The sequence below is a fragment of the Suricata suricatta genome, chromosome X (genome assembly GCF_006229205.1).
Source record: "Suricata suricatta isolate VVHF042 chromosome X, meerkat_22Aug2017_6uvM2_HiC, whole genome shotgun sequence".
Taxonomy (NCBI): domain Eukaryota; kingdom Metazoa; phylum Chordata; class Mammalia; order Carnivora; family Herpestidae; genus Suricata; species Suricata suricatta.
The window spans coordinates 78,907,473-78,934,594 of NC_043717.1; the positions used below are offsets into that span (position 1 = coordinate 78,907,473).

Sequence of the window (27,122 nt, forward strand, 5' to 3'; positions counted from 1 at the left end):
GGTAAGAGTCTTGCTTAATTAAAATTCCATTCTAAGGGCGTCTGGGTGGCTCAGTTAAGTGTCTGATTTCAGCTCAGGTCATGATTTCATGGTTTGTGAGTTTCAGCCCCCTGTCGGGCTCCATGCTGTCAGTACAGAGCCTGCTTCAGATCCTCAGTCCCCCTCTCTCTGTGCCCCTCCACAGCTTGCACACACTCTCTCTCTCTCTTTCAAAAACAAACATTTAAAAGAAAAAAAAAGAAAAATTAAAACATTTAAAAAATTAGTTGGTTATCTGCAATATCTTGTATAAAATTGTACTATACAAAAACTACTATTTGTCACCCTTTTTGACTCAGCAAATGCAGTTACTGTTTTTAATGTCTGAAGATCTTACAAAAAGCTTTAGAGAGAACATGAAAAGTTTGTGACTTGTGTTGCAGAAAGAAATAAGATATTAGTCCGAACATGTATTTACCGATCTTGAACTTATGTCTCTGATTTAACCTGCGATTTTTCCCTTTATGCTTGATATAGTTAATTCATTACAGGTTAATCAATCTTTTTCTCTACACAAAATTCTATATATGTATACATGCACACATACGCATATAAACATGTATATATATATTCTTATAATACTTTTGCATTGTCACATGACCAAATACAATTTATATGAGAGCCACATAAATTCTCATTTAAAACGATTCACTCAGGGCGCCTGGGTGGCTTAGTCAGTTAAGCGTCCGGCTTTGGCTCAGGTCATGATGTCACGGTTTGTGGGTTCGAGCCCCGCTTAGGACTCTGTGCTGACAGCTAGCTCAGAGCCTGGAGCCTCCTTTAGATCTGTATCTCCCTCTTTCTCTGACCCTCCCCTGCTCACACTGTCTCTCTCTGTCTCTCACAAATAAATGAAAAACATAAAAAAATTTAAAAACCAAAAGAATCCCAAATCACTCTATCAATTATCCCACTAGTGATTTTTTCCTTAATTTTAGGAAACACAAGTCTTCCTGAATTTGAATACTTGAGTTCACAAGTATCCTTTCCTGTTCAAATACAACCATGAGAATCTCATTATGAAAGACAGGTGGGGTCTGAGAGGTTTACAGATTTGAGTGTTTAGTTAGTGTTGTTTTGTTATGGGTTTGTTTTTTATTTCTCTCATTTTTATTGTTTCTCTTATTATCTTATCCAAGCTGTTAAGAGGTTTTGTAATCCCTCCTCTTTTTGTAGAATTACTCACAAAATATTTCTCATTGCAAAATATTATCACAGTGACTGATCCCTTTGGGGAAAGACGTAATGTAGCATTACTTACTTTACATAATTTATATAATTTATTCCTGTCTATCATATTCTATCTGTATACTTTTACCACCAATCCAGGAGCACTTTCTATCGGATTAGTCAATTTCAGTCAACAGCAAAAAATGTAAATTTTAATAGTACAGAAAGAGATCGCTTTGCCCTCAAGGTATTTTAGTTAACAAACTGGCCATCTATATACACAATAACTTTGTGATTACTACTTGAGAGATTTGGAACTTAGAAAAATAAATATTGTGGTTCTAATTTTTCTGTTTACATTCCATGGTAAAATATACATGTAAAAAAGATGACAAAGGTAATTAATTTTTAAAGAAATATGGTATTTTGAGAAACAATAATGGGTTCTACCATGGCTGAGAATATGGAAAATATAATGTTTAATGAGATGATTATCATATCAAGCTATGGCAAACACAGTTTTTATAGTCGATTGGAATGAAGTGTATTTTACCTTGAAGCTTTTAAATTATATTAATTTTTAGGTTCTTGAAAGGCAAGCATTAAGAACAATATTTATATTTTAATATTGGGAAAAAAGAAGGATTTTGGTGTTTCTTGAGGGTGAAGATGCAAAATAAGACCTTTTTGTCTTTCTGTATCATTTTCTTTTCTGTCACTTATTTCCAGACCTCTCAGGATAAGGGATTTATGCATTGTCTTGCAGCATTTTATGGGACAAAAAAAAGGTCTGACTAATGATCTAGCGAATGTCACTCTCTCTCTCCCATAGGATATTTTGTTTCTGAATACTGGACGCCATTTTTTTTTGCATTACTGTAATGAAAAGGATGCTTATGAGGTAGATTTTGTGTAAGTGGTCCTGATAGAACTCACAAGTGAGAGATGAGGAATAAGAAGACAGAATAAATTAAATTTGTAGCGCGAATGACTAGAATAATAGTGCTATTAAATGAGATGGGAAATATGGGGAGGTGTAATTTGTTCCAGTTAAATTTTACTTCCAAATTTCTAAAAGGAACTACAAAACACTAAAAAAGATTATCAACAAATTTTTATCACATTCCTTGGAAGTATTCTCAAATTAGACAGAACAGATGATATTTCAATGTTGTCCCACATTTTCAAGCTATTCACGTCTCTCCTTCTCCCTCTTCTCCTACCACAACTCCATTTTTGTCACCGACACCCACTGCAACCCATTTATTTTGGTTTAAACTCAGTGCTGCCCTTTGGAGACTATTGTTGGTTAGTGCAAAAGTATAAATAAAGCTTTGTCAATGCAGATTGCTTCAACTTGAAGAAAATTAATTAGAAATATTGCAGAAAATATGCTCATTTAATAAAACTACTTAATACCAGGAGTGCCCGGGTGGCTCAGTCTGTTAAACTGACTCTTGATTTCGGCTCAGGTCCCGGTCTCTCGATGGTTCGAATGAACCCCTCATGGGGCTCCACACTGAGCATGGAACATGCCTGGGATTGTCTCTCTCCCTCTCTCTCTGGGCCCCCTCAAAATAAATAAATAAACTTAAAAAACACTTATTTTTAGTTTTGCATGTTCCAAGAAGATGAATCCTTTGCTACATGTTATACTTGCTACTGAATTATGACATCACGAACTTTCCCCCAATGCTTTGTAAATTAAGAAGCATATGTTATTAATTTCGTTCTCCGAACACTGATCACAAGCTACGTATACTTTAAGAAGAGATTTAGTAGAGGTTCCATATAAATAGAGTGTGCACAAGAAATTTTTAAGAAAACAAAAAAAAAGAAAAGAAAAATTGTGATGGTTGTATATTGGTAAATAAATGAAAAATATATTCTCTGCCATTTTTTATCACCTATATGCTATAACATACTTATCTATTTGCTAAATTTTGTATTGATTGTTTCTTATCACTTAAGTATATTTAAGTTTACTTAATTGGTTGTCATGCAACTTATTTGGACATTTAACTAATTATCTTTTTCTTTTTCTTTTCTCTCTCCCCAGAAAGGATGGAATTATGAATTCAATCTGTTACATTTCCTCTTCTCAATCTTAAACTTTGGTTGCTAAGCACTAAAGCCATCATGGCGAACATGAGGAAAGCGGTGCATTCATTCCTGTAAGGATGTTATGACTTCTTATTTTTTAAAAGATAACTCTTTTAATGGTAGCTTGCTCAAAAATGTTAAAAGGGCTTTTATATGATCATTCAGCTATATTTGCTTCAAATTGTAGAAATGACTTGCGCCCCATAGACTGATATAATGGGTGTTTCCTGTTCAAAAATAAATGCAAAAAGCCCTGATAACTTGGGCTTCAATCGAACACAACTGCTTATATATTCAAATAAATAATATGGCAATAAGATCTTAAATTCAAAAATAATTCCATTATTCAGGGTTGCTTTCTCCATGGTTCAAATGTAGAAATAGGAAAGGTCCTTTCCTTTTCCTTCTTGCATGGACTAAACAACCATGAGCATAAAATGTCTTTTTAAGTTTCTGTTTTTATGAAGAATGGTTGAGGGGCACCTGCGTGGCTCAGTAGGCTAAGTGTCTGACTCTTAATTTCAGTTCAGGTCATGATCTCACAGTTCAAGAGTTTGAGCCCCGCATCAGGCTATGTGCTCACAGCGCAAACAGGGCCAAGCCTGCTTAGGATTTTCCCTCTCTACCTCTCCCCTGCTCGAGTGCTCTCTCTGTCTTTCAAAGTAAATAAGTACACATTTAAAAAAAATAAAAGAATAGCTGAGGTTGCGAAAGAATGGGTCAGAGGTCAGGGAGTAGAGGTTGGGGGATGGAGCTAGCCAGAGGAAAACAATGCCAGCCTCCAAAGTCTTGATACAATGACCCAGTAATTAAGGTCAGCAGAATGTAACACAAAGGAAATAAGAATTGGATTCAAGTACTGGGCAATTCTAAATGTAATCTAATCCCAATATATCTTCTCTTTAACTTAAGAAAATGTTGAGTTGCTTTCTTCTAAACCCACTCCTTGAAAAATGAGGCAGAGGCATGGAAAACGTTTACTGAGGGCCTATTATGACAAAGATACTATTTTCAGGACTTCATATGTATTATTTAATTTTCACAACAATCATATGATCGAGGACATCCTTGATGTACAGATGAAGAAACTGATGCGCTGAGAGGTTAAAGTGTCAGGTCAAAAAATCAATGAGGCCGTGAAGTTAGAAAATTGACCCCATGCCCAATGCAACAAATAATCAACACTGAGAGCATATAACTTGCTTCTATTTATTTGGTCCTTTATTTCAATAATTTCTACTCACACTAATTGCAGATTACTTACGATATAGATTTTTTGAGTCATCTATTATTTTAGATAATTTTTGTGTGTTCCAGGAGGATAATACAACCAGCATTTAAAAGAATTTACAGATTATTTGAAAAAAATTACTATGTATGTCACTCTCTCATGTTGCTTACAATGTCAGGTAACCTTGACTAATGAGCAAGTTATGGTAAGCAAAATGTCTGAAATACTAGTTTTCTATCCTCTGAAGAATGAGAGGGTTAAAATATTTTCATGACCGCTTCATTATTTTAAAAGACATAGACATATATTACCAAGATATTAAGAGAAATGATTTTTAAATCCTCTAGAAAATTATTACAATATTTTACTTGAATTTTCACTGCTCATAATTTTTCAGGCCAAATGTGACAGTTTAAGTTTAGAAAGTGTAGCGTGGTTGCAACTGCATGTCTATAATATTAGTGATCATTACGATAATCATAATCAATTAACAACCACTACATATAGTGTAGCTGCTGCTTAATATTTATAAAATAATTAGTGCTGAACATATAGAATGCACAGAAAACATAAAATGCACATTCACAGTAATCCCTGCTTTTGAACAGGAAATATTGAATATGCTTGTCTCTCTTGTCTATTTTATTCATGAAAATAAACGTTAGTTTTATTAGATACTTTAGGAACGTCCACTTTGAGAGGGTGCTTGATGTAAGGAACCTACATAAATCTCATATCACCACTGGGAGAAGTTAAATTGGGGTCAGCAAAACATAACCAGGTCCATGTCTCTTGCATTAGTTTGCTACCTGGCCTGACATTCCTACTAGTGTATCTGCGAAAGCACGGTCGTGAGAAACAGACGTTTTAAATGACCGGAGAGATTTTGTATCCAGCACAGGAAAAGCAGCGAAGCCATAGGAATTAATCATCACCACATATCAATCATTTTCTAGCCTGGAGCAGGGCTCAGAAAACATAGGACATTAATGAGGAGAGTGTTAGACAGAAGGAAAAATCTATTAATATGTATGGACCAACACAAAGTCAGTCTGCAGCTGTGAGAAGGTAAGAACAGTTCTAGAAAGAACTCTTTTGGGTTGCCAAAACTCACTCTCTCTCTTCCAACATCTTGCCTGAAGTTTGCCTGATGACAATTCATTCCTTCATAGCTTTTCACTTAAAAAGGCAACGTTCAATTTTCTTGTCACGGTACAGGACACTTAAAGGAAAGTCTTTCACTCTGTTGTCATTTGTCTCAGAAAACATCTGGAAAAATTAATTTTAAAAAATATAAAAACAGACCATTACAGCAAATCAAGCAATACTGCAGCTTTATATTGCTTGTATAGAGTAAAACTGTAAAACACAGACTTTGAAATGAGTGGGACCTGCCCCTGCCACTTAGTCGCTCATATAATCCCTTGAGAAAGTTACTTCAGCTCTCTGAGCCTCAGTCTCCTCATCTACATAATGGGAATAAACCAATACTGACCCCATGAAGTTTTTGTGTGAGATCAAACGAGTTTATATACATTTTCATAAATTAAGTGCTTGACTCGTAATAAGCTCTCAATAAAAGTATTCCTTGGGTAGAAAGAAGAAATACTGATATTTAGTTAAGAAAGCAGAAATAATGATGATGGTAATGACAGTTGAAGAAAAACAATTGTTTTGCATAAGCAATTTATTGCGTAAAAGCAATACAATATGTACCTGATGATTTTTTTTTCTTAATTTTCAGTGTGCACCTCATTGGCCTACTGGTTTGGCAATTCGATATTTCTGTGAGCCCTGTAGCAGCTATAGTAACTGACATTTTCAATACCTCCGATGGCGGACGCTTTAAATTCCCAGACGGGGTACAAAACTGGCCAGCACTTTCCATCGTCGTGATCATAATATTGACAATAAGCGGCAACATTCTCGTTATCATGGCAGTAAACTTGGAAAAGAAGCTGCACAATGCCACCAATTACTTCTTAATGTCCCTAGCCGTTGCTGATATGCTAGTGGGACTACTTGTCATGCCGCTGTCTCTGCTGGCAATTCTTTATGGTAAGTACAATTTTATTCGTTTTTTTCGAATCTCCGATTAGATCATAAGTCTGTGCCAGGTATCACAATAAACACCCATACGGTTCATTATTCTCCTTGTATCATTTGGAAAATGAAAAAAAAAAAAGCAAGCTGCGTGACAGAAGAATTGGATGTGTATGCCATATTCATGAAATAAATCAGTAACAGAGTCGTAAAAAAGCAAAGCAGACATTTTTTGATATATCAAAAATCATCCTGAGATACTCTGTTGCTCAGTCTCACTTGTTAACAATGACAGTTGCCTTGCAATGTGACAGAAACATGTTCTCACCCCTATGTTCTGGGTAGTACACATACCTGGTATCATCTCTTATACAAAGAAGGAAGAATAGACTCATCATCTTTAATAAATATAGTTTAAGTGAGCTTTTTAAATGTTGGCAAACTAAGTACTTGGTACATATTAAATACTCAATAACAGCTATTATTCTTCATGGAGTCTATAATTTATAGTTTTTACAAGGAGATAGAGGATAACAAATTAATTACTAATTATGGAAGTGCCAGGTCGCATGATCACAATAAAATCCAGGCATTTAAAGTTTTCATAATATTCATTTTAGAGAGATTTTTAATGTTTTTTTTTATTTTGTGCCATCTCTTTACCCTATTCACTTCAAAGTTTGTTTTTTTTTTATTCCAGTGTAATTAAGATACAGTGTTATATTAGCTTCAGGTGTAGAGTGTAATGATTGAACAATTCTATGTTTCTCAATGCTCATCAAAATAGTAGAACTCTTACTCCCCTTCATCTATTTCACCCATTCTCCACACACACTTCCCTCTGGCAAATACCAGCTTGTTCTCTGTATTGAAGAGTCTCTGGGGTTTTTTTTTTTTTTTTTTTTATTTGTCTTTTTTTCTTTATTTTTTGTTTTATTTCTTAAATTCCACATATGGGTGAAATCATATGGTATTTGACTTTTTCTGACTGACTTCAATTAGCATTATACCCTCTAGGTCTACCCATATAGGTGCAAATTACAAGATTTTATTCTTTTTATGGCTGAGTGATATTTCATATTATCTGTATGCCACATTTTCTTTTTTCATTTATTAACGGGCACTTGGGTTTCTTCCATATCTTGGCTATTGTAAATAATGCTGCAGTAAACATAGGGGGTGCATATATGTTTTTGATTTAGTGTTTCCATTTTCTCTGGGTAAATACCCAGTAGTGGAATGACTGAATCACATGAAAATTCCATTTTTTAACTTTAAACATAAGGAAAAAATCCTCAGGGATTCCAGGTAAAAATGAGGAATGATTTATAGGAGCAAAAGAATTAGACTGACTTCACAAGTAACAAAAACAACAAAGCAAAGTAATAGTGAAGCAATATTTTTCAAAATGTCAACCATTTGTAGGACATCCTTTAAAAGGCAAATCTATAAAGAAAGAAAACAGATCACTAGTTTCCAGGGGGCGAAGGTGGGAGGATGACTGAAAAAAAGTATTTATTTGGTAAAGCTTGAGGTGCTGGTGGTGTGTCCTGTACATATGTACACACAAACATATATGCATATGTATTATTATATCTACACATGATATATATAAATATATAAATCCAATATATACACATATATAATTTAAATATTTACATAGATATATAATTTATAATGTTTTATATAATATAAATATAAACATAGTATGTGAATATCCTATATATACACTCAAAATTTGAAAAACTATAAATCCTGGTGTGCAATTTTAAAAGGGTGAATTTTACTGTATGTAAAGTATACCTTAAACTAAAACCGAAAGACATACTCAGTGTTGGAAATGAAGAGTTTTACATCCAGACATGCTAACCATTGAGGCTACAAAAGGTTCAAATTTATTTTAAACTCAGAGAATTCTGAACCCATAAGCCATGCTTAAGAAATTAAATGGTGGGGGTACCTGGGTGGCTTAGTCTGTTAAGCATCTGACTTCAGCTCAGGTCATAACTTCACAGTTTGTGGGTTCAAGCCCTGCATTGGGCTCTGTGCTAACAACTCAGAACCTGGAGCCTGCTTCAGATTCTGTGTCTCTGCCTCTCTCTGTCCCTCCCCTGCTCATGGTCTCTCTCTCTCTTTGTCTCTCAAAAATAAATAAGTGTTAAAAAATTAAAAAAAATTAAATGGTGGAATGCCAGAGTCCAGCTCCAGCAGGTCCAGGGGTCCCCGAAAGGATGGACAGGTCGTCATGAGAGAGTGATGAGAGGACCTCAAGTTTCTTTCTTGATCACCAGGCAAGCATCTCTGCTTTGTCTGCTTTGGTGTCTTTTTTTATTGATCAAGCAATAACATGACATCAGAAAACGGGAATTGTTTAAGTGACTAACTCTTAGTGATAAGGTGCTTTAATCATCGAAAGTGTAAAGAAACAAGTTTTACAGAAGTGTTTTTAGAACCATCCCATTCTGTCTTGGTGCCAGTTTCCCACATTAAGAAAGTAACAAACCTATCTTGTTTTGTACGGGTTGGTTATGGGCCAATATCTATGACTTTGCTTTTTAATTAACAAGTTACAACCAAATCATGTAATGTACTTACAGTGAAGTTGAGTATATTTTATAACCAAGAATATAACAGGATGTTTTTAGTAGAAAACAGAATTAACATACATATTATTAAAGTTAGTAAAGGTAAGATTAAAATATAGGTTAAGTTGTATATAGATAGGCTAACAGTTATTCTGATTGGCTTATAAACTACAAGAGACAAAAAGAAAAGAGGAAAAAATGTTTATTAACAAGTTGCTTGAGAAAGCCTTTTTTTGGATGTAAGCCCAATGGGGGCCCTGTGGACCTGGGTTTCCCACAGTGTAAGTATAAGGGAGGATATTTGTTGAATGCAGACTTCGGGAGGGGACCATGTTCTGACCTTGTGTTCTACTTCTAATCTCCAATTTAGGCTCCAGTTTTCTTTGGATCAGACTCGAATGGACTATGTTTTTGGCCTTGTATTTAATTCTTATCTCCAAATTAAGCTCCTTTTCCCCAGGCCAAACTCAAATGCAATTTTTGTGCCTTTAGCCCCTTCAAGTCTATGTTTTGGGTCTGCAAGGCTCATTAGAAGAGCCTTTTGTCAAATATTTATAATGTTTTGATCCAAAATCTCTTATGCAGGGACAGGAAAATGTTTTTTCTTATGGGGTAACTGTGTGGGGAATATCGGTCTGACTTGGAAAACTGTAAGGTCTAATTAATAGCAAAAGACTTAATTTCACATGAGCAGCAGTAGTAGAAGGAGATACCAGTTTCGCCTCTCCCGGCAGGAGCTGTGCAAATCTCTGCCATTTCCTCACTGTGACTGTGCCATCCAGCTAGGCTGATGTGGCTCCCAGCATCGGATGAGTTTCAACTAACCAAAGAATGACTGGGAAAATCTCATCCAGAAGACTGATGATGAGCATTTAATATGGATAATTTTAGAGCTAAGACAAAAATAAAGGTGATATAAGGGCAGAGGAGCAGTGTTATAGGTTATATAATCTATATTATATGTTATAATCTCTAAAAAATTGGAAAAATGCAATTAAATTTAGAAAGAGAATAGAAAGGGATAAAGGAAGAGGAAAGTAAAATAATTTTATTGATTTTTCTATACACAAAAGGTGGGAGTTAAATGATACCATAAAAAATTGGCAGGGTGTCTGGTGGCTCCGTCGTTAAGGATCTGACTTGGAACTGGGTCACGATCTCACAGTTGATGAGTCCCAACTCAGGGTGAGCTCATGCGCTGCTTCAGATGAGCTCAAGCCCCACTTTGGGTAAAAACATGAGTCCTCGGTGAGCCACGCTCCTCTCTCTTTCTCTGTCTCTCTCTCTCTCCTTTCTTCCCTCTCTCTCTCTTTCCCTTCCTCTCTCTCTCTAACCCTCAGTCACTTGCCCTCTCTCTCTCCTAAAAAAAATTGGCAAACCAGTGGATGGAGCTACAATGTACTACACTAAGTGAAATAAGTCAGTCAGAGAAAGACAAATACCATATGATTTCACTTATATGTGGAATTTAGGAAACAAAACAGATGAACGTAGGGGGAAGAAAAGAGAGATGTAAACCATAAAACAGACTCTTAACAATAGAGAACAAACTGAGGGTTGCTGGAGGGATGGTTGGTGGGGTGGGGTAAATGGGTGATGGGCATTAAGTAGGGTACTTGTTGGGATGAGCACTGGGTAAGTGATGAATCGCTAAATTCTACACTAGATGTTAACTAACTAGAATTTCAATAAAAATTTGAAAAAAAAAGGCAAACCAGAAAGTAATAGAATTTCCTTAATAAAAAACAGTGGTTTAAGGGCATTGAACATGATACAAAGAAAACATGGTATAAATGTGATATTAAAGGGACACCTGGGCAGCACTTAGTTTAGCGACCAACTTCGGCTCCGGGCATGATCTCACAGTTCATAAGTTCGAGCCCCAATTCAGGCTCTGTGCTGACAGCTCAGAGCCTGGAGCCTGCTTGGGATTCTGTGTCTCTCTCCCTCTCTGCCCCTCCCCCACCCACACTCTGTCTCTCTTTTTCTCTCAAAAATAAATAAACATTTCAAAATAAATAAATAAATAACTGTGATGTTAAACTTAACCACTAAAACAAAAAACAAACCTTCCAAAACATCAAAAGAAATATAATTAGTGAAAGAGAAAAAAAATGGACTAGAGAAACACAAGAAAATATAGCATCATGCTCTCAACATTATGACAGAGGAAAACAAACGTGTCAGCAATAAACTTGAATGAACCTAAAAGACAATTAAAAATGAAAAATTTTTCCTTTGGCTTAAAAAGGAAAACCCAATTATATTCTGTATACAAGAGAGGCTCATAAAACCCAGTGATTTATAATGGTGAAAAATAAAAGGCTGAGCAAAAGTGTACCAAGCCAATGGAAACAATAAGAAAACAGAAACTGTGATTTGATATCTAAGAAAGTAAATTTGTAATGAAAAAAGCAGTACAAGTGAAAAGGAAGAATGCCTTTTCATAAGAAAAGTCACAATTAACAATAAAGATATAGCAGTTAAAATATATCTCTGATACCAATGACACAGAAATACCCTTTATAAGGTAAAGCGACAGAACACGGGAGGAGACTTTTATGAATGCACTCTGCTAATGGGAGATTTTAACGTATCATGTTCAGCATAAGAAATATTGGACAAAAAAATTAAAAGCATATATAGCTCTTATGGAATTATGTTGAACTTGAACCTTAAGGTTATATTTTATAACCTTATCAAGGACAGTATACTTTCTTGATAAGTACACATGGAACACTCACAAAAATTAATAAAATATTAGATCACAGAGAAAATATTAGGGAAGTAAAAATATTACAAAAAGTACTTTCTGAAGGCAATATTAAAAAAATATTAACAAAGGTTTAAAGACAGTCTCATCTTGAGTTACATCAAATTTTTAAACAACTCTTCATTAAAAGGAGACATGCAAACTGAATTTAAAAGATTTCTCTAGAAATATGATAGCTTCAGCCCTGCATATCAAAATCTATGCATTATACTTAAAACACTGGTCAGTGGAAAATCCATAGCCCTAATCACATTTATCGGTAAAAATGAAAGCATACAAATGAATTAAACTCCCAGCAAACGACCTTAAAAAAAAAAACCAAAAATGAGGCCACTAGGTGGCTCAGTTGGTTAAGCATTCGACTTCGGCTCAGGTTAGGATCTCGCAATTCGTGGGTTCAAGCCCCACATAGGGCTCTGTGCTGACAGCTCAGAGCCTGGAGCCTGCTTCGGATTCTGTGTCTCGTCTCTCTATGCTCCTCCCCCACTCCTGCTTTGTCACTCTCTCTGAAAAATTAAAATAAACATTAAAAAAATTTTAGAAAAAACCAAAACTACAGGGGCACCTGTGTGTGGCTCAGCAGGTTAAGCGTTCAACTTCAGCTCAGGTCATGACTTCGTGGTTTTGAGTTCGAGCCTTGCATGGCGCTCTGTGCTGACAGCACTGAGCCTGGATCATCTGTCTCCCTCTGCTCCTCCCCTGCTGGTTCTCTCTCTCTTTTTCAAAAATAAATAAACTCTTAAAAAACCTATAAAGTAAGCCAAAAGAAAGCACAAAGAAGAAAAAAACTAAACAGAAGAGCAGAAATTGATTGAGAATAAAAACAACATACCTAATTAATAAATCAAAATCTTGGTTTAAAACATTTTTAAAAACATAAAAAATCATCAGCTAATTTTAAGTAGGGGAAAAACATAAATATATAAGGTAAGATATGACAAGGTGATTAACAAATGAAACAAAACACCTTTTTAAATTGTGAGATTACTTGGAAGATTTTTATGCAAATAAATTCAAAATATTAAAAAATAGGTAATTTCCCAAGTGGAATAATCCAATTGCAATAGGCAGAGGACCTGAAAAGATGTATTTTTTCACAGAAAACATACAGATACGCAGCAGGTGCTTAAAAAGATGCTCAATATCAATAATCATCAGAGAAAACGCAAAGCAAAAGCACAAGCAGACATCACCTCACACCTGTCAGAATGGCCAGACTCAAAAAGATAACGAACAATAAATGTTGGTGAGAGTGTGGAAAAATGGTCCCTTCAGGCACTGTTGGTGGGAATGTGAATTGGTACACTCGCTGTGTAAAACAGTATGGAAGTTCCTTTAAAAAATTAAACATAGAAATACCATATGAACCAATAATTCCACTCCTGGGCATTTATTCAAGGAAAACAAAAATACTATTTCAAAAAGATATACGCACCCCTATGTTTACTGCAGCATTATTTACAAAAGCCAAGATATGGAAGGATATCTCTACATTGTTCCTAAAATAGTTTATCAATTAGCTCAATTCCAGTAAACATGACAAGATTTTTAATTTCTTTAAAAAATGGGATGCTGTCATAAAAACATTTAACATAAGATCTACCCTCCTAACAAATTTTTATTTATTTATTTTAAAAAATTTTTAATGTTTTTTATTTATTTTTGAGAGACAGAGAAAGTGCGAGCAGGGGAGGGTCAGAGAGAGAGGGAGATAAAAAATCTGAAGCAGGCTCCAGGCTCTGAGCTAGTTGTCAGCACAGAGCCCGATGCAGGACTCGAACCCATGAACCGTGAGACCATGCCCTGAGCTGAAGTCAGACATTTAACCGACTGAGCCACCCAGGGGCCCCAACAAATTTTTAGGTGTACAATCCATTGTTATTGACTGCAGGTTCGATGGTGTACAGCAGATATCTAGAGCTTATTCATTCTGCTTAACTGAAACTTTATACCTGTTGATACATTCTCATTTTCCCTTCCCTCAATCTCCTGACCACCACCAGTCTACTCTTTGATTTGATGAATTTGACTATTTCAGGTACCTCCTATAAAATGGACTCAAGCAGTATTTGTCTTTCTGTGACTGGTTTCTTGCACTTAGCATAATGTCCTCAAGGTTTATCCATGTTGTCACATATTGCAGAATCCCCCCCCTTTTTAAGGCTAAGTAGTATTCCACTGTGTACATATATATTACTTGTTCTTTCATTGATCTGTTGATGGACATTCAAGTTGTTTCCACATCTTGGCTACTGCGAACAGTGCATCAATGAACACAGGAATGTTAACATCTCTTCAAGATCCTGGTTTCAGTTGTTTTGGATAATATCCAGAAGTGAGATTGTTGTATCATGTGGTAGTTCTATTTTTAAATTTTTAAGGACCCTTCACAGTGTTTCCCACCAATCGCGAGTGAGGTTTCCCTTTTTTGCACATCCTCACTAACACTTGTTATTTCTCGTCTTTTTAATTAACTATCCTGACAGGTGTGGGATGCTAGCGTACTGTGGTTTTGGTCTGCATTTCTCTGATGATGAGTGATGTTGAGCCTCTTTTCATGTGCATACTATACATCTGTATATCATGTTTGGAGAAATGTTTACTCAAGTACTTTGTGCATTTTTAAATTGGATTATTATGCTTTGTTTTTACTTAAATTGTAAGAATTCCTTATGTATTTTGGAGATCAACCCTTTATCAGCTATAAGAGTTGCGAATATTTTCTCCCCTTTCATAGTTTGCATTTTCACTCTGTGCTGGCTTCTTTTGCTGTGTAGAAGCTTCTTTGTGTTGTTTACTTTTTCATTGCCTGTGTTTTTGGTTTCACATCCCCTATGCTTTCTTCGAGGGGTTTTACAGTTTCAGGTCTTGTGTTTGACTCTTACGGATATTTATCTTACAAGAAACTTTTTTTAAATGTTTATTTATTTATCTTGTGAGGGGGGAGGGGCAGACAAAAGGGAACAGAGGATCCAAAGCAGGATCTGTGCTAACAGCTCCAGAGAGCCCAAAGCAGGATTTGAACTCACAACCGTGAAATCACGACTTAAGCCAAAGTCGGAGGCTTAACAGACTGAGCCACCCAGACTCCCCACAAAAAGCCTTTTTATGGAAGTAGAGAAGTTGATATTAAAGTTCATTTAGAAAATTACACATGTAGGAAGAGCTTGAAAAAACTGAAAGAGAAAAGCTATGAAAGAGAACTACCACTAGGAGATATTGAAACACATTATAAAGCCTTTATTAAAGAAATGTATCACTGGACCATATAAAGAAATACAAGTGGAATATAGTAGAAAATGTGAAACAGATTCTAGTTTAAATGGATATGTAATATATGAGAAAAGTGTCATTCCAAATAACTGGGAAATGGTGTTGGCTAACTATATAGCCATGTGGAAAAAAATACAATTAGATTTTGCACCATGCCAAATACAAAAACAAATTCTAAATGAATGAAAAATCTAATTTTAAAAAATGAAATTATGAATCACGAGAATCTACCCCCAAAACCAAGGCACACTGTATATAATGTATGTTAGCCAACTTGATAATAAACTATATATATAAACATAATATAATGTAATATAATATAATTCCACATAGGAGTGAAATCATATGGTACTCATCTTTCTCCAACAGACTTATTTCATTTAGCCTGATACCTTCTAGATCTATCCATTCTGTTGCAAATAAAGACTAACTAAATTTTAAAAGCTTCCCATGGCACTGTGGCAAGGCTTTGGGACATAGGGACCCTCATATATTAGTGGCAGGCATGCCAGTTGGTACAGTAATTATAGAGGGGAATTTGGCAATACTGAACAAAATTACCAATGAATATATATTTTAGCCCAGCAAACCACCTCTCAAAATTTACCCTGAGTAACATACCTCTGATAAATCAAAAATATGTATGAATAAGGTTATTCATATGAGCATTGTTTGCCATTGCAAATATATTTGAAACAACCTATGCCCTGACCAAAAAAAATTAATTGAGTGTACTATAGAATATCCACATAATGGAGGGCCATGAAACTATTAACAGGAAGAAGAAAGTTCTCTATGAACTAATATGGAGCGATTTCCAGCACATATCATCAAGTGAAAAAACCAAAATGCAAAAGCGGAGATAGAGTAAAACTGTCAAACACAAAATCATACATATATCATCTTATTTTTGTAAAAGAGAAATACAGAACAGTTAAATGAGAAACTAATAATGAGATGTCTTGCCTTCAGAGGGAACGTAGAAACTGAAAAGAGGAGTTGGGGATGGGAGAATTATACTTCTCTGAATACACATCTTATAAAATTTTGACTTCAGACACTGTGTCAATGTTTTATACATCAAAAGCACAGAGATTGGGAGAAAGCTCTAAAATGTATTATGTACAGAATCAAATGAACCTAACTCTATTTGGAATTAATAACATGACAACATTGAGTAGAGAATACAAAAATAACCCTAACCCATATAACTTGAAAGCAATATTTTTGTATTATCTACACAATGGAAAGCAAATGAAAAATGTAAAGAAAGGAATTGTATGTAGTATGAGGTTTTATGTTATCAGAAGTACACTACGGCAATTCTGCAACTAGTTCCCATGTATTCTGGATGGGGTAAGGTGTGAGAATACTGAAAATTAGGGGCGCCTTGGTGGCACAGTCAGTTAAGGGTCCAACTTCTGCTCGGGTCATAATCTCATGGTTCATGGTTTCAAGTCCCGCGTCAGGCTCTGTACTGACAGCTCAGAGCCTGGAGCTGCTTGGGATCTGTGTCTCCCTCTCTCTCTCCCCCTCCCCTGCTTTGTCTCTCTCTCAAAAATAAACATTAAAAATTTTTTTAAAAAATACTGAAGATCATAGAAACCAACTTTCTCACTGTTGCATGAGGAAATTGAAAGCTTGGAAGGGGAAAGCAAGTAATGAGTCCTGTGAAGTTGGATTAATTTTCATGATAAGAGTATGAAATCATGGAGAAAATTAATAACAATCATAACAACAATAATAATATAAATGGATATAGAAATCAATATTCATATACACATGAATACTTAGAATTATTTTCTGTCTGTCCATGAAGAAGGCCTAAAAACAACAATGCATGACTAGCAGTAAACAAAATGGGAATAGACATTTCTCCTTGGAGAAATGAGGTTCAGGGGAAGAATGTTATAACATGAAGGGGTGGCTGGGTGGCTCCGTCACTTAAGCATCTGACTTCGGCTGAGGTCATGATCTCACAGTTCATGAGTTCGAGCCCCGTGTCAGGCTCTGTGCTGACAGCTCAGAGCCTGGACCCTGCTTCGGATTCTATGTCTCCCTCTCTCTCTGTCCCTCCCCCCCTCTCAAAAATAGATAAACATTAAAAAACATTTTTTTAGATACCCAGTCTTTCTGGCCAGAATAACTGGCCAAAGAAGCCCCTGAGGCCAAAAGTAGCTGAAATATCTTTTTCCCCCTCCCTTTTTTATGCCCTGGCTTTGCCAGAGGAATGGCTCTAGTCATATAGCTCTGCTGTGTGGTGTGAGCACTAACATTTTGAGGACATTCTTTCTTTTATGACCACTAGACCAGAATAAAGGGGGATTCTGTAGGCTGGAGAGCATGGGAAGGAAATCCCGTGGTGGAGAGAATAGAATATAGGTTTCCGTATTTCAGTATGAACCTGCACAAGTTCCAGTCTCAACCCTCAGCTCTACAGGAACAGGATGGACCCTCAAGAAGCATAGAAAAATCTAGACAGAAGTGAACTCATTTCAACAACCATCCAAGTCTAGGACCGTGTCCTGAGTGGCCTAGCTCTGTGGGCCAGACTTAAAGCAGCACAGGCAAACAGTTTTGTGTGTATGTTTGTTTGTTTATTTTCTACTTTTTATTTCAATTCTAGTTACTTAACATAGAGTGTGATATTGGTTTCAGAAGCAAACTTCAGTGATTCATCACTTACATATAACACCCAGTGCCCATAATAACCAGTGCCCTCCTTAATGCCCATCACCCATTTAGCCCAATCCCCACTCACCTCCTCTCCAGCAACCCTCAATTTGTTCTCTATGGTTAAGAGTCTCTTATGGTTTTTTTCCATCTCTTTTTTCTCCTTTCCCATATGTTCATCTGTTTTGTTTCCTAAATTCCACATATGAGTGAAATCATATGATATTTGTCTTTCTCTGACTGACTTACTTTGCTTAGCATAATACATTCTAGCTCAATCCACATTGTTGCAAATGGCAAGATCTCATTCTTTTTGATGGCTGAGTAGTATTCTATTATATGTATACGTGTGTGGGGGCATGTGTATGTGTGTGTGTGTGTGTGTGTGTGTGTGTGTGAGTGTGTATCACATCTTTTTCCATTCATCAGTCAATGGACATTTGGCTTCTTTCCATAGTTAGGTTATTGTTGATAATTAGGCAAGGATTTTGAAAACAAAAAATATTGAATCATTTGCCTACCAACATAAACATTATTAATTCTGAACATAATTGGTTTGATTGCCTAGTAAACCAAAAAAGCAACACAATCAGTATGCCAGAGGAAATTTTAACAGGACCCAAAGTCTGCAAAATATGATATTCAAAGTGCCCATGATTCAATACAAAATTACCTGACATGAAAAATATCCAGGAAATATTAAAAATGTTTAGGGGAAATGACAATCAACAGATACCAACCCCCAAATTACCTAGGTGTTGGACTGATCAGACAAAGCCTTTAAAGAAACTACCATAACAATACTTCACATTGTAATGAATGGGAATATGGAAGTTCTTAATAGAGAAAAAGAAACTATGGAAAAAAAGAAACTCCAAAAAAAAAACCCTGAATATTTTATGACAAGAAAATACAGTATCTGAAATTTTTTTAAATCACAGGATAGGTTCAATAACAGAATAGAGGTGACAGAGGAAAGAGTCCGAGAACTTTAAGATAAAGTAATATAAATCATCCAAAGTAAAGAACAGAGAGAAAGACTGAAGAAAAATGAACAAGATGTCAAGAACCTGTGGGACTCTATGAAACTGTAGAGTATCTGTTTCATTGGGCCTTAGGAGAGGAGGAAAAGATTGGTACAGAAAAGAAAAACTTAAACAAAAATTAAGCAATTATTTTCTACATTTTATGAAAGACACAAATTTGGACATTGGAGAAATTCATCAAACCTCAAAGACAATGACACCGACACATCAGAATCAAATTGCTAAACACCAGCAATAAAAAGAACGAACCATTGCTAGATAACACACAAAACATGGATAAACCCTAAACAATTAAACTGAGTAAAAAGAGACAGAAAAAGAGTACATACTCCCTAAGGCTGTTTATATGAAATTCTAGAAAATGCAAACCAATCTACAGTGGCAGAAGAAAGACCAGCTGTTGCTGGAGACCAATGAGCGTGGGGTGAGCAGATGAAAATGATCATTAAACGGCATGAGGAAAATTGGGGGCATAATGATTATGTTTCTTATCTTGATAGTAGAGATTACTGCATGTGTGTGTGAAAGCATATCAAATTGTGAATTTAAGTATGTAGTTTTTTATGAGTCAATTACATCTCAATACCGTTAAAAACATTGTAAGGTACAGCTAAGGTAGGGCTTAGAGGAAAATTTATGGCATTAAATACCGATTTTAGAAAACTAAGAATGGTCTCAAACCAGGCCTCTTAGCTTCCATTGTAAGAAACTACAAAATGAAGAGAAAATTAAATTAAATGCAAGCAGAAAGAAGGAATTCACAAAGTTCAGAGCAGACACTGGAAAAATTAAAAGTTGGGAAGTGACAGAGAAAAACCAGTGAAACCCAAAGCTGGTTCTTTTAGGAGATTAATGTAAATGATAAGCACCTAGGCAGACTGCTCTAGAACAAAAGAGACACAACTCAAATTACCGGTATCAGTTATGAAAGAGGGGCACCACTACAGACTTTACAGACCTTGAAGTACAGTAACAGAATATTATGGAAAAACTTTATGCTTATCAATTCAACAACTTATATGAAATAGACTAAATCTCTTAAAGACATAAACTAGCAAAGATCACTCCAACTCCAGGGGGGCGACCCCATCCTCTGTTACAGCCTAGGACGTCCTTTTTGGCACTGGCAGTTGCATCGCTAGATTGATTCCTTGGTACACAATAAACTCATAGCAAATCATCTCTAAATTCCACCTCTAAATTCCAGCAATAAGATATTCTATATTCCTCTTAAAAACAACAACAACAACATTCCCGGGCACCTGGGAGGGTCAGTAGGTTAAGCATCCTACTCTTGACTTTGCTCAGGTCATGATCTCATGGTCTGTGGGTTGAGCCCCACATCAGGCTCTGAACTGACAGTGCTGTGCCTGCTTGGTATTCTCTCTTCTGCTCTCACTCTGCTTTTCCCCTGCTCTCTCTCACTCTGTCTCTCAAAACAAATAAAAAAATAAACTTAACAAACTACTTCTATTATTATGTCATATCTAATAGTATAATAATAATTTTGAAAATACATGGTTCAGGGATCAGATGAAGTAGACTCACTTTTCCCTGCTACTCTCCCCTAAATACAACTACCTACTCTGTAAAGAACTGTAAAATTATAAAAGGACTCTCAAAGCACAAAGAGGGCCCCTGAGTGGCTCAATCGGTTAAGTGTCTGACTTCAGCTTGTTATGCCCAGATCGCAATATCCCCAAAATCCAGAGACCACCAGGGAGACCGAGTCACGTATGCAAAAGCAAAGGGAGTTTATTCGGGCTTAAGCTCAGGCTCCCAGACTTCACCAATGCAGTGGATCCGTGCTGAGAGCCCCGAACAATAGCTGAGCAGGGTTTTTATGGGGTGTGGAGAGGGGCAGTTACAAAGAATTGTGACACAGGCACAGTGATCCAATCACAATCACATAGCAGCCCTAGCAACCATCTTAACCTCTCAGAATTTTTAGGGCATCCGTTACATTTGGCAGGACCCAGTCATGACATTTGGGATATCTTTAAAACAACCAATTATGGGGTGGGCTGAGAGCCCCCACATGGGGTTTGGGCAAGTGGCCAGCGATTGGCTAACTAACTTTGAGCAGTTATCTCTGGTCCCAGCCCCAAGCCTCTGCCCTTAGGAATGTCTGATATGCCTTTCAGCCCTCCCTGATTGGGTGTTGTGAAGGCAGTCTTTTTTCGGACAATGTGTGCTCTTTCCTTTCACTGTTGATCATTCTGGGAAAACTGAAACTCAGGCCTACTAACTAGGGGGAAAATATGAAGCCTGTCATGGTGTTAGTTTGGTCTTTCAGGCTCAGGTCATGATCTCACAGTTTGTGACTTGAAGCCCCATGTCGAGCTCTGTGCTGACAGCTCAGAACCTGGCACCTGTCTCGGATTCTGTGTCTCCCTCTGTCCCTTGCTCGCTCTGTCTGTCTCTCTCTCTCAAAAATAAATATGAAAAACATTAAAAAGTAAAAAAAAAAAAAGTAAAACTAAAAAAATTTAAAGCACAAAGAAAACGACAAGGGAATTGAGTACTGGAAGAATGCCCCTACAGTGACTTCCCTGGGGTTTCTTTTAATCTCTCATATCCTACTTGTAGCCACTGGAGAAAGCTGCAGCTGAGGATTTCAGCAGGCATGGACAAATGAACAAAACAAAACAGGGACTTAGCAAAGCAGTCCCATACCCGGTGACCAGGCAGTCTCATCTGCCCATACCCATGGACACAGTGGAAGCTGATGCAAGTCTAACACTTTTCCCCTAAGATTAAGAACAAGGAAAGGATGTCTGATCTCAAGGCAGTTACACAACATAGTACTGAAAGCTCTAGTCACTACGACAAGACAGTGAAAAGAAGGCATCTAGGCGCGCCTGGCTCAGTCGGTTAAGTGTCCGACTTCAGCTCAGGTCATGATCTCGCTGTTCACGAGTTCAAGTCCCGCAGCGGGCTCTGTGCCGACAGCTCAGAACCTGGAGCCTGTTTCAGATCCTTTGTCTCCCTCTCTCTCTCTCTCTCTCTCTCTCTGCCCCTCCCCCACTCCTGGTCTGTTTCTCTCTTTCTCTCTCACTCTCAAAAATAAACATTAAAAAGTTTTTAAAAGGAAGTCATCTAGATTAGAAAGGAAGCAGTAAAACTTGCCATTTTGCAGATGTCATGATTGTCTGATGTAGAAAATTCTCAAGAGTCTACACATAAAACTCCTAGAACTAATAAAATCAATGAGTTGAGCAAGGTTGCAGAATACAAGATCAACACACAGAATTCAGTCACATTTTTAGACAACACAATAAATGTGTGGAAACCGAAATTAAAACTCAATACCCAAAATAAGCAGTCAGAGAAAGCTAAAGATCATATGATTTCACTCGTATGTGGAATTTAAGAAACACAACAAATGAACCAAGGGGAAGGGAAGGAAAAATAAGATAAAAAGAGAGAGAGAGGCACACCATAAGAGACTCTTAAATACAGAGAACAACCTGAGGGTTGCTGGACGGGGAGGGGGAGAGGTGAGGGTATGAGCTCAATGGGTGACGGGCACTAAGGACGGCACTTGGGATGAGCACTGGATGTCCTATGTAAGAGGTGAATCACTACATTCTACTTCTCAAACCATTATTACACTATATGTTAACTAACTCGGATTTCAATACAATTTTTAAAAATTCAGTAGTCTGTCCAATTGCTCAACAAAAAATAAAACAGGTCCAAATGTAATAAAAACATGTACTGAATTTGTACACCTAACATTACAAAGTGCCAATGAAAGAACTCAGGGTCCTAAATAAATCAGGAGCCAGACCCTGTTCATAGATTGAAAGATTCTACATAGGAACGACGTTGCTTATTCCTGTATTAGTTCACCAGCGCCGCCCTAACAAAGCACCACAGGCTGGGTGGTTACCACAACAGCAAATGTATTGCCTCATAGTTATCGAAGCTAAAGGTCAGAGGTCAAGGTATCAGCAGACAGCCGCTTTGGAGCTGTGTCCTCACCTTGGTTTTCCTTGCACTGTGTCAAACTCCTCTTTTGTTTTTTAATGTTTATTTATTTTTGAGAGAGTGAGCACAGGGGAGGGGCAGAGAGAGAAAGGGACAGAGGATCCAAAGCAGGCTCTGTGCTGACAACAGACAGCCCGATGATGGGCACGAACTCACAAACCATGAGATCATAACCTGAACCAAAGTTGGACGCTCAACCTATTGAGCCAATCCAGGCATCCCATGAAATTCTCTCTTCTTAATTATATTGGATGAAGGTCCACCCTAACCTAATGACCTCATTTTAACTTAATTATCTTTTTAAAGAGCATATCTCTACATACAGTCACCTTCTGAGGTACTGGGGACTTCAACATATAAGTTACGAAAACACAATTCACCTTACGGTACTTCTCAAATTGATCTATTGATCTATAGATTTAAGGTAATTCCTATCAAAATCCCAGCCAGATGTTTTAGACATAGATAAGCTTTTTCCAAAATTTATATGAAAAGGCACAAGCAAGTCCTAACACAGTCAAAACTATCTTTAAAAAGAAGGATACAGTGGAAGGAATGACTCTGTTCCATATCAGGCTTTATAAAATAGCAGCAGTGGGGTGCCTGGGCCTCAGTCGGTTGAGCTTCCAACTTTTGATTGGCTCCGGTCATGAACCCATGGTCGTGGGATCCAGCCCTGCATCAGGCTCCGCACTGAGCGTGAAGCCTGCTTAAAATTCTCTCTGTCCCTCCCTCTGCACCTCTCCCCCACTTACTCTCTCTCTCTCAAATAACACAAATAAAAATAAAAGAAAGAAAGAAAATAAATAAGTGAATAATTGCAGCAGTAACCAAGACAATGTTGTATATGTACATAGATACACAGAGCTACGGAACAGAGAATTCAGAAACAGACCCACATAAATATGTCCAATTCATTTTTGACAAAGGTGCAAGAGTAATTCAATGGAACAAGTGGTGTAAAAATTGGTCATCCACAAGCCAAAAAAAAAAAAGGAACCTTGATCTAAACTTCATACCTTATAAAAAAAAAGTAACTTAAAACAGATCACGAACTTCAGTGTAAAATGCAAAACATATAAAACTTTTAGAAAATAAAAGAATAGGTATTCTCCTGTATCTAAGGGCCAGGCATGGTTCTTTTTTTTTTTTAAGTTTATTTATTTATTTTTGAGAGTGAGAGAGAGAAAGAGGGAGAGTGAGAGAGAGAGAGACAGAGAGAGAGACAGAGAGAGAGAGAGAGAGAGAGAGAGAGAGAGAGTGTGTGTGTGTGTGTGTGTGTGTGTGTGTGTGTGTGTATGTGTAGGCTGTGGAGGGGCAGAGAGAGAGGGAGAGAAAGAATCCCAAGCAGGCCTCACACTGTCAGCACAGAGCTCAATCCGGGGCTCGAACCCACAAACTGTGAGATCATGACCTGAGCCGAAATCAAGGAGTCGGACACTTAACCACATGAGCCACCCAGGCGCCCTGGCAGAGTTCTTAGATTTCAGCAAAGGCATGACCCATAAAAGAAAAATGTATAACCTGGACTTCAGAAGTAAAACCTTCTGTTCTGTAAAACACCCCTTTTAAGAGAATGAAAATACAAACTAGAGAGTAGGAACAAAATATTTGTAAACTGTCCATACAATAAAGGGATAAGAAAGTAATCATTTCTCATGCTGCTCTAAGAAATTACCACAAATGGTCACTTAAAATGACAGAAATTTATTCTCACGGCTCTGGAGGCCATAAATCTGAGATCAGTATGGCTAAGCTGAAATCTTGCTGTCTTCAGGGTCATGATAGGGAAAAATCCATTCCTTCTTTGCCTTTTTCAGCTTTGGTGGCTGCTGGCATTCCTTGGCTTGAGGCTACACCAGTCCAATCTCTGACTCCCTGGTCATATCACCTTCTTCTCTTCTTTATGAAATCTCCCTCTACTTGCCGTTTATAAAAATGTTTATTTACTGAAAGAGAGAGAGAGATAGCAAGTGGGGGAGGGGCAGAGAAAGAGGGACAGAGGATCCAAAGCAGACTCTGGGCCGAAAGCAGAGAGCCCTGTGCGGGGCTGGAACTCACAAACCCTGAGATCATGATCTGAACCTGAGGCAGACGCTTAACCAGCTGAGCCACCCAGGCACCCCTCTCTCTGCTTCCATTTTATAAGGGTACATGTGAATGCTTTTAGGGCTCACCCGGAAAATTCAGAATAATCTCTCAATCTCAAGATCCTCAATTACATCTGCAAAGACTCCTTTTTACTGCCATATGACATAGGATACACAGGTCCCAGGGATTAGGATGTGGATATTTTTAGGAGGTTATTTTCAGTCTAGTACAGCTAGTATCTAGAACATACCAAGAATTCCCAAATCTCAGCAGGAAAGAAAAAGTAACAACCCATTTAAATAATGGGCAAAAGACACGAAGAATATACAGACGACAGATAAGCGCATGACAAGATGGTCAAGGTTACTAGCCATTAGGGAAACACACATTAAACCACAATGAGATAGAGCTGCACGCTTATCAGAAGGGAAAAAATAAAAAAAATAATGCTGAAAGTAAGTACTACCAAGGATTCAGAGAAACTGGATTGCTCATATGTTGTTGATGGAAATGCAAAATGGTACAGACCGTTTGGAAAATAGTTTGGCAGTTTCTTGAAATCCTCAACAGGCAACTATCTACACTAGCCAGCAGTTGCTCTCCTGGGCGTTTATCTCAGAGAAATGAAGACGCATGTTAAAAAAAAAAAACCAACCCTGTACACCTGTTTATAGCAGCCTTATTCATAATAGCCACAAACTCGAAACAACATTCAATGGGTGAATGGTTAAACAAAACCATGTATAGTCCTCCATGAAATACTACTCAGCAATAAAAAGGAATGACTAATGATTCCTACAACATAGATGATTCTCCAGAGAATTATTCTGAGTGATCAAGGCCAATCCCAAAAGATCATATGTATGCTTCCATTTATATAGCATTCCTTACATAAATTTTAGAAAAAGAGAACAGATGAATGGTTTCCAGGGTTTAAAGGAGGAAAGAGGAGGTGAAGGTGGTCGGAAAAGGATAGGGTTATGAAAGGGAAACAAGGAACCCATGCAGTGATGGAATGCTTTACATCCTAACTATGTCAATGTCAATAATCCTGGTTGTGATTATTTTACTATTGTTTTATAAGATGCTCTAATTAGAGGAAGCTGGATAAAGGACACTAGCAATCTGGCTGCATTATTTCTTACAAGTAACTGTATGTGAATTTACACTTATCCTCAAATGAAAAGATTAATTAAAAAATGTATAGGAGAGGTGCCTGGGTGGCTCAGTTGGTTAAGTGACTGACTTCGGCTCAGGTCATGATCTCGCAGTTCGTGAGTTCAAGTCCCACATTGGGGTCTGCACCGACAGCTCAGAGCCTAGAACTTGCTTCAAATTCTGTCCCCCTCTCTCTCTGCCCCTCCCTTGCTCACATTCTTTCTCTCTCTCAAAAATTAAAAAAATAAACATAAAATTTTTTTTAAATGTATATGAAAGGCATAAGTGAGATTTGAAGCATTCTAAACTCAGTCTTTTATAAGACCTGGAACTCCCCATCTCAGGATCCTGATCCCTCTCATGAGAAATAATATATAAAATATAAAATATATCATAATATATGCATAATATTTAAAATATAAAGTATAAATTAATACAATATAAAGTTTAAATATAGGCTTTGGAAAATGTGTAACTGTATATCAATCTGCTGCTAATTCAGAAATTACATACTTGGGACACCTGGGTGGCTCAGTTGGTTGAGTGTCTGACTTCGGCTCAGGTCATGAGTTCGAGACTCACATCAAGCTTGGTGCTGTCAGCCTGTCAATGCAGGGCCCACTTTGGATCCCCTGTCTCCCCTCCCTTTCTGCCCCTCCCCCGCTTGTGCTCTCCCCCCAAATAAATAACTTTTAAAACTAACATACTTGAGTAAGGACCATGTTTACCACCAACGTCATAAAATTTTTAAAAAAAATTAATTGGACTAAGTTGTCCTTGGCATCATTCTATTATAGATTATTAACCCAGGTAGCAATTGAATCATAAACGGAAAACTCTGTTTTTTCTAAATAATATTTGGCACATTGCTAGAATCCTACAGCACCAAGAGCCCCAAACCTATAGTTCAATCACATCTCAGGTATTTTCAGTACAATTTTAAC

At 37.1% G+C, this 27,122-nt stretch overlaps 1 protein-coding gene across 2 annotated transcripts in view; it reads left to right on the plus strand.

The window, feature by feature from the left end:
* The first annotated feature begins 3,305 nt into the window (after nucleotides 1–3,305).
* The window catches only part of HTR2C (5-hydroxytryptamine receptor 2C), a 121,043-nt gene continuing 97,226 nt past the window's right edge, over nucleotides 3,306–27,122 (plus strand). For both annotated transcript variants that reach the window (XM_029930783.1, XM_029930784.1), the window contains exons 1-2: nucleotides 3,306–3,383; nucleotides 6,288–6,601. In XM_029930783.1, the coding sequence (XP_029786643.1) occupies nucleotides 3,349–3,383; nucleotides 6,288–6,601 (349 nt within the window). In that variant the 5' untranslated portion in view covers nucleotides 3,306–3,348. The remainder of the gene's footprint in view (nucleotides 3,384–6,287; nucleotides 6,602–27,122) is intronic.